General features: G+C 42.5%; 2 protein-coding genes across 4 annotated transcripts in view; both read left to right on the top strand.

Moving 5' to 3' along the window:
• Nucleotides 1-11,023, top strand: part of ppp2r2ba (protein phosphatase 2, regulatory subunit B, beta a) — a 46,159-nt gene extending 35,136 nt beyond the window's left edge. For all 3 annotated transcript variants that reach the window (XM_034598221.1, XM_034598222.1, XM_034598223.1), the window contains exons 3-10: nt 363-528; nt 1,378-1,490; nt 4,695-4,872; nt 5,029-5,193; nt 7,232-7,401; nt 7,941-8,032; nt 8,123-8,246; nt 9,069-11,023. In XM_034598221.1, the coding sequence (XP_034454112.1) occupies nt 363-528; nt 1,378-1,490; nt 4,695-4,872; nt 5,029-5,193; nt 7,232-7,401; nt 7,941-8,032; nt 8,123-8,246; nt 9,069-9,224 (1,164 nt within the window). In that variant the 3' untranslated portion in view covers nt 9,225-11,023. The remainder of the gene's footprint in view (nt 1-362; nt 529-1,377; nt 1,491-4,694; nt 4,873-5,028; nt 5,194-7,231; nt 7,402-7,940; nt 8,033-8,122; nt 8,247-9,068) is intronic.
• Nucleotides 11,024-11,544: 521 nt separating this feature from the next.
• Nucleotides 11,545-13,516, top strand: gpr151 (G protein-coupled receptor 151). The gene has a single exon (XM_034598844.1). The coding sequence runs from the start codon at nt 11,876-11,878 to the stop codon at nt 13,193-13,195; it is 1,320 nt and encodes a 439-aa protein (XP_034454735.1). The 5' UTR covers nt 11,545-11,875; the 3' UTR covers nt 13,196-13,516.
• The last annotated feature ends 6,014 nt before the right edge of the window (nt 13,517-19,530 follow it).

Below are 19,530 nucleotides of genomic sequence, written 5' to 3'. Positions count from 1 at the left end.
TTAGATCTTCAGCTAAGTCTAATGGTGCTTGAGGAGATAAGGCTTTTAGATCCAGTGACTTCTTTTAAATTACTTCTTAAAACCCATTTTTACAGACTTGCCTTTATGTGATGTTGTCTTTTTATCTGTCTTTATGTTTTATTGCTTTTATTCTTTTTATTTGTATTTATTTGCTTTTATGTGATGTCCTTGTCCTCTTTATATAATGTTCCTATTCTTTTTATTTGTACTTACTGCTTTTACATGATGCTGTCTTTTTTTGTAAACCCTGTTTTTTAGGTTGCAATATAAGTAAAGTTACTTTTATTATTTATCATCCAATCTTTCTGTAACCGTTTCTCTGTCCCCTCCTCCTCCTTCAGAGTAAGAGCCAGCCCCAGCGCAGAGGGGAGTACAATGTTTACAGCACATTCCAGAGCCACGAGCCGGAGTTTGACTACCTGAAGAGTTTGGAGATCGAGGAGAAGATCAACAAGATCAAATGGCTTCCTCAGCAGAACGCTGCCTACTTCTTGCTCTCCACCAATGGTCAGTCACTCAGCTCAGCTTCTGCGGGAGCGACACAGGTGGCAAAATGGCCAAAGGAGCCATAAATGTGTCATGACAGAGTGTTTGCTGAAGGCGTGATTCATTCCTTACTCCGCAGAATAGTCAGATGTACAGCTGAGATAAAAGGAGACGATATTAATATCAATTCAGAATGACTATCTCTGTGAGCGTATTGGTGTTTCGCTTGACGGAGCAGGTGCCACCAGCCGGGGCGTTTCAGATTGAGTACTTCATGCATGGCTGCCACAGCAGGGAACACACTCACACACGCATATATATCAAATCATGTGCCACCGCGCCCCATACATGGACGCTAGCCTAAGCAGACACATACACATCAGCAGAGAGACATCTTGCAGATTGTGGTGCTTCATGCATGGCTGCTCCAGGAGTGCTAGCGGTGGCTGGGGCAGATGGTGCAGGTTCCTGTGGCGATGGCCTCGCTGCTCTGACACCAATACTCACTGTGGAAATTAGAAGGAAAAAAAAGCAACAACCTGACTGCTGCTGACAGCCACTTTCACTAGACCGAGACACCGGGATGTAACTGGTGTCTACGTGATGCAGAATTGAAAAGCGGACAGATGGCTTTTTTCAGAGGGAGCGTATACTGGAGCAGGGAAATGCAGTCAACTTGTAGATTGATATCAGTTACATCAGTATCTACACAGGAGCCACCATTCATCATCCTTGCTGGCTCCTGCCCAGCTACATGCCAGATTGGCTGCCCAACCCCCCGCATCCATCTTGTAACTGAGTTTTACCGTGGTGAGCTGTTTTTTCTGTGAGTGATTTTTGTGTGTGGTTTGTGTGATGTATCCATCTCAGACAAGACGGTGAAGCTGTGGAAGATCAGTGAGAGAGACAAGCGTCCGGAGGGCTACAACCTGAAGGATGAAGACGGACGGATCCGAGACCCGTCGACCATCACCTCGCTACGGGTAAGGAGAGGTCACACAAAACCATCAGTTCTAACACCACCCAAAATGTCATATGCACTCTAGTAAAGACCTCTGCTCTGTCTTGCTGGTGTGTTATGTAATGTAACTGTTTGGCTCAGAGTAAAACCGCAGGTCATGATCTGACGACAGGAAAAACATCAATCTTCTATGGAAACAAAAACAAATCATTTCAAGCTACAACCTAAGCGACCTTATAGGCTTCTTGTAGAAGAAATGGAAACCCACAAAATCCATTAAGTTTAATCCATCCATCATCCATACTGTTTATCTCTTGAGGGTCACAGGAACAAATCCCAGCGGATATTGGGCGAGAGGCGGGATACACCCTACTCAAGTCGCCAGCGTATCAAGGCTGATTTAGAGCAACAAACAACCATTAACAGTCATATTCACACCTATATTTGTAGAGTCTCTAATTAACCTAAACTGCATGTCTTTGGACTGAATGTTGGAGAACCAGGAGAAAAAACCATGCACACACACACACATGCATAACTCAAAGGGTCCTCGGAGAGTGCATACCTCCGTTCCCTTATTAACCATATTTAAATTCACTGGATTTGTATTTGGATCTGCACCAAATTGTACACACTCATAAATCAGTCCTCTAAAACCAAGTTTAGTGGTAATCCCTCCAGTAGTTTTTGCATAAGCAAGCTAATTATCAAACAGGGTTAGTGGACGAAAAAAGAACCTCCTCAGCGGAGGTAAACATTGCTGACTGACTACTGTGTTACCGTGCAGCCTCATGAAGTGTCAATATTATTTAAATGTATTATATATAAAGTGTTAATTATTGAGCTTTAGAGGTGCCGATAGGTGAACTATGTTGACCTTACTCAGAGCAAGGCTAGCTGTTTCTCCTAGTGTCCATGCTAAGCTAAGCTACTATCTATATACACACACGCGCGAGAATGGTATCAGTAAATCATTCATCGTCACCTTACTCTTGGTAGGAAAGTGACTAAGTGTATTTCTCAAAATGTCAAACTATTCCTTTAAATTCATCAGTCTAGAAAAATGAAAAGTCAAAGTTTTGAATGGACCCGTCTTTCTAGAAAGACATGATATTATTAGACATTTTCAGAGCAGACATTTCACTTATAATGGTAGGTGCACAATGCCAGGAGTCTGAGCCTGAAATATAATTTTTATCATTTGCACAAATTTTCCTGTTGTGAGACATTGAAAACTGACAAAAGCCTATCCTCAGTTGGCACATAGAATGGTCTGAAGTCTGAATAAGAACAGTACAGATAAGCTGATTAAATCGACATTTAGCATTCAGTCGTTATCGCCTTTAATCCTGCACGAACATCTTATCAACACATGCTGTTGTATATGTATATGTATTATATATCTCAAAGTCGACACTGTTTCTCTTTTAAATAGCAGCTGATGATCATATGGTGCGTTTCAGTGCTGATCAATGAGATTGACACCATCCAACATCCATGTTTGGGCAAATTTTAACTCAGACTGGCAGAAGAAAGTGAGAATGAGTGGTCGATATGTGCAATGAGGTGAAAATTGTTTTTTCTCTCGCTCTGAGTCTCATTCTTATCACTCTGCAAAACACTTTTCACACAAAGAAGGCGGGCAGTGTGTGTGTGTGTGTGTGTGTGTGTGTGTGTGTGTGTGTGTGTGTGTGTGTGTGTGTGTGTGTGTGTGTGTGTGTGTGTGTGTGTGTGTGTGTGTGTGTGTGTGTGTGTGTGTGTGTGTGTGTGTGTGTGTGTGTCTGCCACAGTAGATTAGTGCTGTGTTCAGCGTGTCTGTCCCTCTTTGTCTGGCTGGCCAGGGGATCATAGCAACCTGGAGGACAGGCCGGGACTGTGGCAATCCTGTTTAGAGGCTGTGAAATCTGCTCAGGGCGAGAAAGAGCAGAGGGTGCAACTCGGAAATATTAATTCAAAAATGTAGCCAGATAATGAGGTCATCATTTAGTATCTCCCTCAAACATAAAATACGATCAAAATGTGTATATTTTCTCTTTTGTCTGTGCTGCTTTAAGAGAAAAAAAGGACTTTTAATTTCTGTTCTAGATAGATAAGTGTAAAAGAAGGAACATATATAATAAATTATTCCGTTTTTTTAAATATTCTTTACATGATGTAAGGATGAGGATGCATTAGGTTGTTGTGAAGGTGCAGGGGCCAAGCGGAGCAGTGTAACTGTCAGTGTTTGGGGGTTATGGGTTAATACAGTCCACGTCTCTCTGGACGGCCACTGAAAGACATGGAAATGAAGTGACACCCATGGAGATACAGCAGCCTGCTGGGCTGCCATGTCTCTCTGTCGGTGCCAGCGACGATGGAGAGAAAGAGAGAAGAAGCAGCCGATTTGTTCGCCTCTCTCCCTCCCCTCCGTCCTCTCTTTGTCTGGGTTTTATCTGGCCAACGGGGGGCTGCATGCAGACTGGTGCTGGGGGACTTTGATATGGAGCAGCAGTGTGAAACTCTGTGTGTGTATATATGTGTGTGTGAATATGTGTGAGTGTGTATGTGCAAGAGAGAGAGAGAGAGAGAGAGAAAGAAAGAGCTTGTCTTAATTCTGCAGGGTTCAGTTATCATTCCTCAGCAGGGCCTAGCGATGCCCTCGGGCCATCTCTCTTTCCACCTCCTCTACGTTCTCTCTTTTCTTTCCTTCTCGCTCTCGCTCACACACACACAAACACACATTGATTCTCTCTGTCTCTCTTTCTCTCAAAAACACACAAACAAGAGAACAGGACTTGAACATGAGACATATAGAGACACAGAGAGAGAGAGAGAGAGAGAGAGAGAGAGAGAGAGAGAGAGAGAAACTGTGGAGGAGTATGTGCGATGAGATCACTGAGTAACCGTGTAGCAAACAGATATTCACAGTCTGATTGAACCAGCTCATCAAACAGCCCCGCAGCTCCTCAGCCCCACCGACTCTGTTACATTAAGATTTGTGGAGTAAATGTCATATGAATCCCTGGGGATATGCTCACACACACTCACACACAAACACGTGCTGAATATTCCAAACACACAAACTTCTATACAAGCAAGAAGCCGCATGCATGTACAGATAAACCTCTAAGAGGGCTTTTAAGAAACCAGCTTTAGAGCAATTTTTCACAATGGTCCTGTTTTCCTTTTCAGTAGAACTTCACATTTCTTCTTCCCCTGTTTCTAACTGAACCGTCTTCTCCAATAGGTGCCGGTGCTGCAGCCCATGGACCTGATGGTTGAGGCTACAGCCAGGCGTGTGTTCAGCAATGCCCACACCTACCACATCAACTCCATCTCCGTCAACTCCGACCTACAGACGTACATCTCTACTGACGACCTCAGGGTAAACCTGTGGAACCTGGAGATCACTGATCGCAGCTTCAGTATCCTCTTAATAGTGTATATAACGTAATGATTTTATGTTTCGGAGCTACTGTGTCGCAGGGGCGGAAACTAACCCATTAGTTTGAGTTGTAAGTAACTTGAGTTTTGTGTTCGCTGTCCACAAGTCGGACATTGTCCTTAGCGCTGTCTCTCAGACATTGTGGACATCAAACCAGCCAACATGGAGGAGCTGACGGAGGTGATCACCTCAGCAGAGTTTCATCCACAGCACTGTCACACCTTTGCCTACAGCAGCAGCAAGGGCTCAATACGCCTCTGTGACATGAGACAGGCTGCACTCTGCGACGCGCACTGCAAATGTGAGTATCCATGCAGTGCAAGATGGGACAATTTTAAAAGGAGCAAGCAAATAAGCCTACCAAAGTTTGGTAGAAAACTTTTCTGAATATGTTTTCTTTCCTGTGATGCCTGTTAGTCCATTATGTAGAACTAATAACTAATAACTTATATATATGTATATATGTGTGTATATATATATATATATATATATATATATATATTAGTAAGATATAACAAATACTCATCCGGATTTGCACAAAAACTTAATGGGTTCTTTCCTGACACATACTGCATCCTTTCACCAAGTTTTGTGGAAACCCATTCAGTGTTTTTTGTGTAATCTTACTTGCACACAGACAAACATACAAACCAACTAACAAACAAACTGATCGGGGTGAATACCTAACCTCCTTGGTGGAGGTGAGGAGAAGTGATAGAACTGTAAAAACATAAAATCAGATAAACATGCAACATGGTAACACCAACGTTGCAAATTCACTCTCAGTTTTTCTGCTTCAGCTCTACCTTTGTGTGGCATGGACATGCAACCTCCCCCCACCTCAATATACCAGGATTGATAACCCGTCAATAAATCTGTGTGTTTGTGTCTCAAACAATGAACGGCCTTCTTTAAAGCTTACCATCACATGCATGCTCTTTGGTCGAATGAATAATGAATACATTGACATTTTCGCTGAAAAATCAATGGCTTAAAAGCAATCGCATTAGTCCCTCATGGACACACCTTGTTGTTCAATAATGTCAGTCATTTCCTCAGACATATTGACGTGTTCACTGGACCAGGCGCCAACATGGCCTGTTAAATTCCACCCGAGCGTTCGAGAGATAAATAAAATACTGGGATGAGGAAAATCTGGGAGTAATTTTCAAGTTATGTTATTCAAAGGCTAACACACAAACACAAACACACACACACACACACACACACACACGCAGAGCAGGCAGGTGCTCTCATTAGCCTCAGGCAGGTCAGTTACAGACCTACTGTTTCACTGCATGAACGTGTATGGCTCAGAGCAATGTGTAATGCCCTCCCTTCTTCCCACACACACATACCTCGTACATAAACAACAAAAACACGCACTCATACTGTATCCCTTCCCTATAAATCTGGGAGGCTGTTTTTATCAATCAGAATTAGAGCGAAGATGGATGGATAGATGAGGGATAGATGGAAGGAGGATAGAGGGATAGGAGAGGATTGCTAAAGCGCTGAGCCCCAGGACTCAGAGAGGGGGACCAGAAAGCTCCCCTGCCCACTCCCCAGGGACCCTATTATACACCCCTGGAGTGAGAGGGGAGGAGAGGGCATCTAGGGATGCACACACATGCATATATACATACACACACTGCACACACCCATTTATACACAACCACTCATTCACTGACACACACACAAAATCCAGCAGGTCTCAAATGGGCCCAGGACTTTGACATTGATTTGTTTTTCTTATCCCTCCCTCATCCCCCTATTTTTTCATCTCTCACGCCACATCCCTTGTTAGACTCCCCACTGACAGAGCTATTCTCCTGGCCTCAGCTGAGGAGGAGGGAGGGGATGGAAGGAGGGTGGGGAGAATAGCGGGGGCATTTTTGGAGAGATGGAGAAGAGCAAGAGGGGGGGAGGAAAAGAGGAGGAACAATAACTTGACAGCTAACGATGGAATGCCTGGCTCTTATCCCCAGCGTGCTGGCCTGCACACAGATGAGCAGCTGCCAAAATCAATATGAATCATAACCAATATTTACCCAGCATGCTGACCCACGACTGGCTCCCTAAACACACACAGAAATAATCCTGTGAAGACATGCAGCTGCTGCAGAAAAAACTCTGCATCCAGGCATTGTTGTGTCTGTCATTGTTCGCTAATGAAGGGCCCCCACCACCCAAACAGAATCTGCTTTGTGTTCTCTCCCTTTGAATGATTGGAAGACGTGCAGGAGGGAAAACACCTCTTTAAAGTGGCGACCTCCTACAGTGTTAAAATGTGTTTCCTCTGTCAGAAGATAACTGCTTTTTGCTCTTTTCTCTCCCAGACTTTGAGGAGCCGGAGGATCCTTCCACTCGCTCCTTTTTCTCTGAAATCATCTCGTCCATCTCGGATGTGAAGTTCAGCCACAACGGGCGCTATCTGATGACAAGGGACTACCTCACTGTCAAGGTGTGGGACCTTCAGATGGAGAACAAGCCACTGGAGACGTACCAGGTAAGGATTCATCATGCCTGCCGGACAGCTAGAAAGCCTCAGAAGAAAACTCCCAGCTAGTGAAGTTGGTAAATAACAGTTAGGCCGCGGATCAAATTAAAACTTATTGATTTCAGACTAATCACTCAACATAATCCTGTTGCCGTGTCACAGTGTCAGCGATTACCCCAGGAGGGCTTATAAGAGGTGACCGCCCATAAGATAAGACAGATAGTGTCGGTGCTGATGCAACCAGAAGGACATAACCTCCCACTGTGCGGTCACCGGGGTCACATCCACGCTGTCTGATCAGGGGAAGCCATCTTAGGGCAGGTCATGATTGATAAGGCCTCCAGCTGGGCTCAGGGGATTCTCTTTTCAATTCCAGCTCCGCCTCCAACTGCCTTATATCTTAGCGAAGGTCACCAGGTCCTGACGGATTACTGAAAGTGGAGCATATGCTAGTGCAGCTTATGGCTGGAAGTGGAAAGGCAAACTTAAGATGTCTAAAAACGATGATCATATCCCACCAATCGGTTTAATTTTCTTTCTTTTTTCAGGTTCACGACTATTTACGGGGCAAACTTTGTTCTCTGTATGAGAATGACTGCATCTTTGACAAGTTTGAGTGTGTCTGGAATGGAACAGACAGGTAAGACTCCCCATCCATCCATCCATCCATCCGTCCATCCATCCATCCAGCCATCTCAATAATCATCTACTCTCCTCTCTATCTCCACAGTGTCATAATGACGGGATCCTACAACAATTTCTTTAGAATGTTTGACCGGAACACCAAACGTGACGTCACACTGGAAGCGTCCAGAGAAAACAGCAAACCCAGAGCCATTCTCAAGCCTCGCAAGGTACAGCAATTCATATCACATAAACAAATGAACCTATATCGAGTCAAAGACAAGTGAATGTACTGTTATAAAGCAAGAGACCCAACCAGACAACTCAAGCGTCTTGGATAAATGCCAAGGTCTCTTCATAAAATAGAACAGAAATTACTTTGATCATTGGATTTTTAAGTAATTATTTTTAATAAAATATTAAAAAAATTAAATGGTTGTACTATTGGATGTGGCTCAGAAACGAAAAGCATTTAGTCCACTAACCAGAAAGGTCATTGGTTCGATTCCAGGCTTCTTCAGTCTGCATGGCGAATTGTCCTTGGGCAAGATACTGAACCTAAAATCGCCCCTGATGGTCGTTTCTTCAGTGTGTGGAGGATGTGTGATAGAATAATTCATGTATAGAGGTTTATGTATGAATGTGTGTGTGAATGGGTGAATGTGACTTGTACTGTAAAGCACTTTAAGTGGTCGATTAGACTTGAAAAGCACTATATAAATGTAGTCCATTTACTAATGCAGTCCATTTCAAATTAGAATATTATATATATATATATTTATATATATATATATATATATATATATATATATATATATATATATATATATATATATATATATGAGAAAAAAACTAATTTCTGTTATTCAGTTGATCCAGCTCAACAGTTCCAGTTGAACAGCTCAAACAATTCTTTGGACTGCCTTTGACAGATTTGACAGTAAAAAACACAGCAAATTGTATAAATACAGCTTAACATCACCGAAAACCTTTTTAATTTACACTTCTCAATCTCATCTTAATGCCTCTTTATCCCCACTGTCGTCCTCCAGGTGTGTGTGGGTGGGAAACGACGTAAGGATGAGATCAGCGTGGACAGCTTAGACTTCAGCAAGAAGATCCTTCACACCACGTGGCACCCTCACGAGAACATCATCGCTGTAGCCGCCACAAACAACCTCTACATCTTCCAAGACAAGGTGAACTAAAGGGCGACCTGCCCCTCTGACCCCTGGCCGCCGCACACGTGAGGAAGGGGGGCTGCAGGGAGAGGTTGGGCTGGAGAAGGAGACATGAACCCCTTCTCTACATCCTTCTCCTCCTCTCCCTAAACGTCTTGTTGCTGCTGGTCTTATCATTTCTGCCACTCGGCTGAGGAAGTGCAGAATTGAGCATCCAGTGAGAAAGTGGACAGAATGGATTTTGGGAAGTGGAAAAATTGATACGACCTGGATACAACAAGTGGAAAAAGATTCCTTGAAATCGAGAATGGACTTTTCATTCTTCAAACTGACCTGTCATTTTATTTATTTAGCCATGCGGACACCCGGGGGAGTGAATCCTGTGTATTTATGCAACAAGAGGATGGCTGCATGAATAACAAGATGTAGCAGCCCTCTGGACCCTGGAGAAAGGGGCTGATGTGGGCACACTTGACGTAAAACAGAGCACATGGACAGAAACCAAGCTTACATGATGGTGGCTAACTCTCATGTAGCAACAGTGCCCCCTCTCTTTCGGTCTGCTCATGCTGCAGTGCATGTGCAAGGTGTCGGACAGTGCAACCTGCTGCAGTTCCTACAGATGAGGAAGAGACTGAGGTTTTTCTCCGCCTGTGACACAACACAGTCTTTCTAGCACCGATTCTGTGTCTCCCTGCTGAGACTGCTGTAGTCTGTAATGTGAATGAAGCCTTTCCAGGCCGTGTCAATCGTTTTATTTAATGCTGTTGTTTTATTTCGAGTCCTTCTCTCGGTCAGTGAGTCTGTTTAGAAGCTGTGGTGCCTTCTTTTGGTATGTGGGGGTTCAATGTCGTGGGCGCGGGAGGGGAGGGAGGGGAGGGAACTGAGTACAAGGCAGGAGTGTGAATGTTTCAAATGAAATGTTAACTTAGAAATGTTCCTCTTTTTTTTTTCTTTTCTTTTCTCTCTCGTTCTATCTCTCTTTACAAACAAAAATGAAAAAAAAAGAAGCTCCACTGAGGTCCCAAAGTGAAAAAAAGTGCTTGACCGGCTTTGTGCTTGTGAGTTCATAGGTGGACGCTGTGATGTATAGAAAGTAATTGTTGCTCTCACCACACAGCCGTCAGTCAGATGTCCGCTATCAGTTTGCAAGAAACATGACAAAAGCCACAATTCAACAGTTCTGCAAAATTCCTGCTTGAGAAAGAGAAAACAGTCACTCATCTAGGTTATGTCGATGGTGCATAAAATGATCTGTAGATGGTAAAACTGTAAACTTCTCACGTTAAAATATTATTGAAGGTTAACTTGAGATTTCTTGGCAGAACATAATCCTGTAGGCCAGCTCTTGATCTTGTTTTTGCATGTGTTACATCTGAATCCGACGACGCTGACAGCCTGCGTTTAGATATTAGATCATCTACAGATCATCTGAGGCACTATCAATATATCCCTCGCTTTCTCAAGCCAATTAAGTTTGTGGCCTTGCTTGTCCACGAGGACGTGTAACGTGAAACAGCAGCAGGTCGTGTTCCGGCACTCGGTCCTCACTTGTCTCCGATTTTGTGTTACGAGCCAGATCCCATCGAAGGAAAAGCAGTCAAAGGTCTAACTGAACTCTGTGAAATCAGGGAATTATTAAGTGTGATTCCTTTAAACAGTGATGTCTTCTAGACAACCTCCTTTGTGACACTTCTAATTGAAACAAAAAAAAAACTTTTATAGCTCAGAATGTATTGAAATGCAATTAATTACCATGCAGTCTTTATGCTTACTGGACTTTCTTTGAATAAAAAAAGAATAAAGATGTGCAAGTTCAAATGCTGTGTTGTTGTACCTCCTCTGTTAACTGCGTTGACGATGTGATTTGCTGCTTACGGTACAAGGGTGTCCTCATGTGGACAAAGAGTGTAAAAGCAGTCTGGCTGTGGCAAAGACGGTCTGTGACCGGACACAGTAGGTGGGTGATTTCAAATTAATAGAAACTGTCACGATTTTCTTAATTTCTTGATTATTCGTGTAACACCCATTTATCACTTAAATAACAGAAAAAACTATTTTTAAATGAAGGCTGCTGACCCATTCAAATATCTCATACAATCAACAAATGACATAATTTATCTGAATTTCAGATTGAGGCTTCCAATGATGCATTTCCTAGATTGTTTGTGACCCATTTTTAAAAAGCTGCAGCTGTATTGTTACTGAATTTGTGCCAGAAAATCTTTAATCAATAGTTACCCACCAATATCTATTAACCCAGACTAATTCACAAACATTTAATCTAATTAGAAATCCAACACATTCATATGTCGTACTGTGCACATTATGCAGAGTTCTTCTAATTGGCCCCGCGAGGCAGTGGGTTAACGCACATTTTGGCAGCTGGGGACAGCAGCTGTCAATCACACAGCATCTTTAAAACCAGCGGCAGAAGCTGCATCATTGTGTTTGACGGTAAACTCGGAGACAGACAGGAGCTCGACTGTGATGACTGATAGTCAATCGATACGTTGTCTGATACGATTATTTTAGGTATTATTAGGTTTAGACTCAGAGGAGACATTTTTAGATACATATTTTTTGTCAAAGCAATCTTAAGACTTTCTCTTCTCTTTGCTGCCTTTTACATTTTGCATATTTTCCTCCTGTATCAGATCACCATCTCTCTGGAGAGGATGGATAAGTTGAGTGGGAACAATGCGACTGTTCTGAACAGCTCCATAGACAAGTGGTCTTTCATCGAACATGGCTCGTTCCAACACCTGAAACCCGGGGAGCTGAGGGTCCTGGTGCCGGCCATCCTGGGAGTCATCTGCGTCCTGGGTGTGGCTTGTAATCTCACTGCGATGCTCATCTTGTTCTCAAATGCACGTCGGGGCAAACTGTCCCTCATCAACTCCCTCATCTTCAACTTGATGTTTGCTGACGGGTTGGTGCTCGCGTTTGCGATGCCTTTCAGGGCTGCTTTCTACTCCAAGGCGAGCTGGGATCTGGGCTGGGTGGTGTGCAAGACGGCTGACTGGTTCCTCCAGTCCTGCATGGCTGCAAAGAGCTTGACCGTGGCGGTCATGGCCAAATCTTGCTACCGCTACGTGTCCAACCCCACCAAGCAGGTGAGCCTCCACCTGGGCTCCATCCTGGTGGTGCTCTTCTTCATCTGGCTGTCTGCCTGCTCTGTCACCATCCCGCACTGGCTGTTCGCTACACTGCATAGAGGAATCCGCAGGGTTGTGTGTGTGCTGATGGTTCCTCCTGAAGCCCAGGATTTCATGACCGTGTATGTCAAAGCGTACCCCCTGGGGGTGTACTGTGCACCTCTCAGCTTTGCACTGATTTATTTCTGGAGGGCTTACAGCCAGTGCCAGCGCCGCTCCAGTAAAAGTCAGAATCTGCGTACACAGATCAGGTCCAGAAAGCTCACCTTGATGTTATTCAGCCTGACTGTGGCTATGTCTATTCTCTGGCTTCCACAGTGGGTGGTGTGGGTTTGGGAGCGTCATATTGCAGAAAAAGAAATGGAAGGAGCTCAGCCACTCGTCCCCTCGCCCCCCCTTCTTCTAACCGTCTCCGCTCTGCTTCTCACCTTCTCTCTGTCGCTAGTGAACCCTCTCATTGTCCTCTCCCTCTCCGAGGAGTTTAGAGAGGGCTACAGGGGGCTGTGGAGGCGCCTCACCCTGCGCAAACAACTTCCGTCCAAGCCTAAGCCTGGACCGCACAACCCTACCTCTCTCCAGTCACCTTGCCCCAGACCAGAGACCTCAGTCCAGCTGAGAGGAGAGAGGAGCCTTCAGCCAAGCTACAGCCAGGATCCCAGCAGAGACACTCAAACCCAGCCCGAACAAGGGGAAGGACGAGGAGGAGGCAGAGACGCGGACAGAGTGAGCCTCAAAGATGGAATAGTGTTGCCTGATTTGGAGCACTTCTGGCACGAGAGGGAGACGGGGGCGCACACAGACGAAAATGATCCTGTGCCGTGGGAGCATGAGGGCAAATAGGGCAAAAAACAACTACCACCTTTCGACTTCATCAACATTCACCACGATCCTGAGCAGCAGCTTCATCAACAGACCTCAGCTCAGTGCTTTACAGTAAATCAGTGGTATTCTGTCAACTGTGTGTATGATATTATACAAAAGGTAAGAAGGCATCAGTAAGGAAACAAGTTTGGACTATGAATAGAGCAGTGTCATCTGCATATAAGATAGACTTTGCAATCGGTTGTTGTTTAATGTGTAAGAACTAGACTATAATGTAAGTGTGACTTGGTGGCTGTACATTAAAGCTTTTGGTAAGGATTATGTAAATGCAATGCACATACACATCATATAAAGTATTTACAATTAATGTATTTGTATATATACTTCCAGTAAATAATATACTAAATGTACGTTGCAGATTTCCTGACATATATGGACAAGAAATCCCCTAAACAAACCAGATATTTTTTAGATTTTATCATTACAAAAAAAGCATCTTAATCGGATATTAAATGTTGATGCATAAAATTTGCATTGAACCTTTTTCTGTTATTGTGTACATCTTTGTAGTAGATCCTGAAGTTTTTATGTGAAAGTACTTGTGTCCTCTTTCCTTGACAGTGATTATTTTGTAACCATTGTGTTTAATGACCAGTGTTCAGAAGACAAAAGAGAAAATCTAAATAAATAAATAGCTTGTGTGTCCTAATAATGTCTTATGTTGTCAAACATTGTTCAGATGGGAGGAAAAATATAGAAAAGCAACAGCAACTTAGTTGTTTGTGTGTAACAATCCCCGTTTAGGCTCATGATTGATTTAAATTGATTTAATCAATGACACACACACACACACACACACACACACACACACACACACACACACACACACACACACACACACACACACACACACACACACACACACACACACACACACACACACACGTGTTAAGTCTTAATGAGATGGATCAGACACCAGTTGAAGGTCTCCCGCTGACATTTGGTCATTAAACATATTTTCATAAGGGCATCCATTAGAATTTTAATTAGAGGTAAAGAGCTTAAGTCATAACTCGGAATCATTTCAATGGACTCACTCTGTGGGAGTCTCATAAAGAATTCTCTCTTCATTGATCTGAATATACGCAATAGGTCAAAATCTCACAGTTTAAAAGGATTAACAACATGAGAGGAAACTGATCCGGGATCGATCCGTCTGTCTGCTGTAACAGCTACCCCGCTGTGCTGAACACTGAGGCTACATGTAAATATCCCTCTATTTCAAATTGTACTGACGTCACCTACATGGGTGCGGTCTGTTTTATAAAAAGTCAAATGGAAGGAGAGCAGAGGAGAATTTAGGGTGTAGGAGTCACCCCCACGGTTACCTAACACCTCTATTTACTGCCGCCCTTCCCTGATGACATTTTCCTCTTGTTAATTATTTATGATGACCTTTTATTGCCAGAGGCGAGAACCTCAATCAGAGCAACACTTAACTATACAAACCCACCGTCAGTCCCTGGAGAAGTGACCAGGCCAAAAACACCGGGGGCAAAAAAAGCTATTCACTCATTGTTGTACTGAAATGTTAGCCATCGCGGTATAAACAGAGAAATGATTAAAAGGTAAGAGTACAACAATGACAAATGTGAACACTGATGTCACGGTATCTTTAATGAACACCTCCTGCATTCACCACTGTTTGACACCTCTGGCATTTACTCTGCTAAATGAGCCAGGAAATGGGAAACTGCAGAAAGCAAAACAAAGCTGCTAGTGGGCAACTGGTTCAATCCAGGTCATCACACATCAGAGACAATATAATGGTTTTCAAAGCTGCTACATGTTTGTGGTAAATCAACTCAGACATTTTCACTTGTTTTGCCTAATTACACCAATAAATGTGTTGGAGCTTGACTGACATCTCCCTGATCAGTAGCCACCAACCCAGGTGATTAGAGACTGTCTGTCACTCGCCATCACTCAGCCGCTCCACAAAATATTCATCAAATATTACAAGAATTCATTATATACAGTCAATATAATGCATCCATCTATCTATCATATATCTCTATTACATTATACAAGTATATATATATTCTTACAAAGAACACTCTCCACAGTCCCTTACAATTCCAGTCTCCAATTAAGCAATTCCACACATAAAAGGGCTCCTGGCCAAAATATGTGTTTGAACCAAGAACCATCTTGCTGTGAGGCAATCGCTCTACCCGCTGTACCACCGTCCCACCTCTCAATGTGTCACAACAGAGTGAGAAGTGACAACCGTCAGCCATTTACACAAGACCAGTAGTGTTGTATTATGAGAATAATTGAGACACTATATATTACAAACATTTTATACTTTGATTTAAGATACTTAAAGACAATAATGGAAAGTAAATGTAGTGCAGTAAATATTAATGCGAATGTAGTTTCTCATGGAGTTTTATTAGCAGAGCTCTGCCTAAACAACTTGAGTCTAATTAGCAGGTATTTGTTAGACATTGTGCGGCTTGCTTGATGCAGAATATTTTAATATAAAACTAGGAAGCAAAAGAAGAACTTAAATCCAGCATATCAAGGTTGAGTGCCTGTTGAGTTGTTGAGTAACATATAAGAGACCGAACTAGATACAAAAAAGGAGCAGAATCTGCGACATTAGGCAGAGACTGACTGAGGGAAATTTGAGGGGGAGGAGAAGAGATAATTGTCAGCCTCTGTGTTGCTTTGTGTAAGAAAGTATAAAAATGTAAAGCTTTATAGAGTATTTATGAAGATTGACAACATGAAAAGCTCCCAGAAGTGTCTTGATTGCCCCCTGGTGGCTTCTGTTAGTCATTTGCAAGCGTTCATTTTGGTTTTAATTTCTTATTCGATGCTATAAAAAAAAAACATGGTGAAACGTGTTGATTGAAAGCTGAGACTGACTCACGATTAGTTGAGCGTGTGTATTGGTGGGACCTGGATACCACGGCTCCTCCCCTCGATTGTTTCTGCTCAGACTATGTCTCCAAATGATGTCATCGGCTCAAGATGGCAAAGTTCTGATCCCGGATGTTTGGGCTTCATGTCTGGAGAGTGAGAGGAAGTGGAGATGTGTCATCAATCTTTATTTACAGTCTATGTTAAAGCTGAAAAGCTGCAGGCTGTTAGAAAGCTCAAGATAAACTGCATTGCACAAGTTATGTGTCGAGGAGGCCTACCTCTCTTATTTAAGTCTCTGGTTCTGTGAGGCAATAATAATCGTAATAATCTATTTTAATACGTTGTTATTTACTGTCTTTCTCACCACTGCTGAATTTCACCTGACTTAAACTGCACCGGAACAGGATCTCCAGTTTAAACTGTGAGGAAACACTTCATCACTAAATGTCCATCGGTGGAGCCAGCTCCAATTAGGGTTGCCATGGTGATGGCACCAGCTTCCTTCCTGATGCACCTCCTTAAATCCTGCTGCTCAGTCAAAACCCACAACACAAAACACTCCTGTAACTCTGAGTGTTACATGACATTGCAGCACACATTTGTGTCATGTTTTGTTCCTGTTGGTCAATTTTTTCTTTTTCAGGCTGTCCAGTTATAAAGGTCTAAAAAAAATTAGCAAAACAATAAACAATATATATATATATTTACATATATGACACAAAGAAAAAACAACAAACATACAAACAGACAATATTTTCTAAATAAAAAAAAAAAAACGCAATTGTTTTGCATTTGTCAATCACCTTATTTTTGGAATTTTTTTCGAGTGAGCTACTGGTTTTTAGTTCCTCAGAGACACATCTATTTCTTCTACATTTGTCCTCTCAATCAAATTCTGAACACAGTGTGGGGGTAACTTATGATATGCTTTGTACATTATTTTGTAGGGTATATAACTTAATAAAAGAGTGTTAGTTAAAAATAAGAAAAATAGAGTGATTCAAATAAAAGGGTGTGATTTGCTTCTGTCGACAAGGCAGCTGGATGGTTCTGCTGTGACTCAGAGGCTCAAAGTCTCTCTGTTAAGTAAGTTACATTTTGGAAAGAGGAGGAATTTGCATTCGTTATGACCAAAAAAGAGGATGCAAAACATCTGGACTTTCAGGATCATATAGTGGGTCTGCTTGCTCAGCAATCCCACCAATTACAAGTGGAAAAACAACCCAGGTTTAATTAGGTCATTATACAAGGCAGGGGACTTTTCAGCAGGTGAGATCCTCTCTGCACTGCTCTCCTGGCTTTGCCCTCCCCCTGCTGAGAGGGGGACGCGGGAGTCGTCACCCCTGCGTTTTATCCCTCAGCCAATCATCATCTCTAATAAATGATACTCCGCAGGAAGTGACACGCCAGCCAACACTAATTATGCTCAGCAGGAGAGGCTGGCTGCAATTATGCCACATGCTAAAACGTCTGCCTGCCACTGCTTCATCTCCCTCTGAGCCACAGCCGCCTTCTCCTCCCTCTGGTCCTGGGGAAGATCACCTGACTGGAGAGTCCACAGAGGAGTGGGTGTAATTGTTTTTGTGCTGGGGGGGGGGGTGGGGGGGGGGTGGTTCGGGAGGTCTGGCCACAGTATTTAATAGTCTTTTGATTAGAATAAATCAGAGAGCTTTCATCTCATGTGGAGATTTAAAGGGCAGGCACCTTTCAGGATTTACAGCAGGACTGAGAGTGGGTACCATCTAAACCCATCCACTACGGATTAGAGCCTGGCCGATAAGGAGGTCGATGCCAAAGCAGTTATTGGGGAGGACATTTTCTCCAATAGATGGCAATGAATCCTACAATGGCGATTTTAACTATAAATAAAAATTAAACACAAGCACAATAAAAATATACAGAACTTGTTATAGAAAATAATATTTTAAACATAAATGCACACCTTGTCTGCATTGTTTATTCTGTAAAACAGATATGTTCATATTGGCGCTTTTCTGGGAAAACATTAACGCAGATAAAATGATATGAAAAGCTCATATTGGCCGATAAATTTGTGGATCTCTACCGTCCATTTATAAATGTTTAAAACGCAGAGGAGAACATGTCAATGCATACAATAGCAGTTAATTCACTTTATCACACTAACACACACACACACACACTAGAGACTTAAAATCAGAGCTACTACCTTAAACTAAACTAAACTAAACCTTACCTAATCCTAACCTTAAACTAATCCTTACCTTAAACTAAACTAAACCTTACCTAATCCTAATCTTAAACTTATCCTAACCTTAAACTAATCCTTACCTTATCTAACCTCAAACATGTCTTTACCTAAACTAGATTTTTTGGGGGGAATTGTTGGGAATGTTGGACATAAAACTGTTAAAATGCTGGAGACAAATACTTAATCTTAAAGTGCTGTTTACTTTCTAATCAGAAAGTTCAGTAATATAATAACAGTTGGTATTGCAGATATGGTGAGGTTCATTTACAGTTACTCCAATATTACTTTAATAATACATTAGATTATTCCACAACACAGATTCAACAAGATCGCTGTGACTTGCAGAGATGAACTCACAGAGAAGTTTCATCCATCTCCAGACTTGTAGAGTTTTGACTTTTGACTCAGTGTTTTTGTTTTACTCAGCTGCTGTTTTCAGTGACAAAGCCCATGTTCCAGTACATATCCAGCACCAGACCACAGCCAGTGGTTAGTCAGGGATTAGCCGGTGAACACAGGGTCGTTCAGCTGCTAGATTTCCTCCTCAGTTGTTGCTGGACACAGAAAAGTGTTGGGAAATAATAGACTTACCTTCTTCAGGTGGACTCCATGAAATATGCTAATGTAGCCACCGTTTGCTAACACCTGCTCCTCATCAACTGGTTGTTTACTAAATGTTACACTGCCCCCAAGTGGTCGACGTGTGAATCGACTGATAACCAAAAGGTCTTCTCCCCAAACATCAAGAAAAAAATCTTTACAATTCTTATGTTTGTTTAAGAATGACTGTTTTCAAAGTGCAGCCTGCAGATGAAGATGAACAAGATGCAAACATTAAATACTGAGCTTTAAAGCAAAGATATAGTGCATAATTATTGTTTCCTTATTTCCTCTCCTCTCCTCTCCTCTCCTCTCCTCTCCATTCCTATCCTTTCCAAGCATTTTAGCATTAAATATCTCAGCAATGAAATTATTATTGAACTTTTCAATCCCAGTGTCCACCATTGAGCAGGCTACGACTGAGCATGCTCAGTGTTTAGATGCTAATATGAACAAAATCATACAAATTAAACCAAACACAACCAAACACGTAACATTATATTTGTTTTTATTGTTTTTTGTTCATGTAAATTCCAGTTGAAGACACAGTGTTGCCTGAGTTTGCATAGGTGTGATAAGAAGGTAAAACATG

The sequence above is a fragment of the Hippoglossus hippoglossus genome, chromosome 10 (genome assembly GCF_009819705.1).
Source record: "Hippoglossus hippoglossus isolate fHipHip1 chromosome 10, fHipHip1.pri, whole genome shotgun sequence".
In the NCBI taxonomy this organism is placed as follows: Eukaryota; Metazoa; Chordata; class Actinopteri; order Pleuronectiformes; family Pleuronectidae; genus Hippoglossus; species Hippoglossus hippoglossus.
This window is presented reverse-complemented; position numbering and strand designations above follow the sequence as displayed.

Bases quoted from the DNA above. Each gene is read 5' to 3' on its own strand.
- gpr151 (XM_034598844.1), top strand. From the start codon at position 11,876: ATGGATAAGTTGAGTGGGAACAATGCGACTGTTCTGAACAGCTCCATA.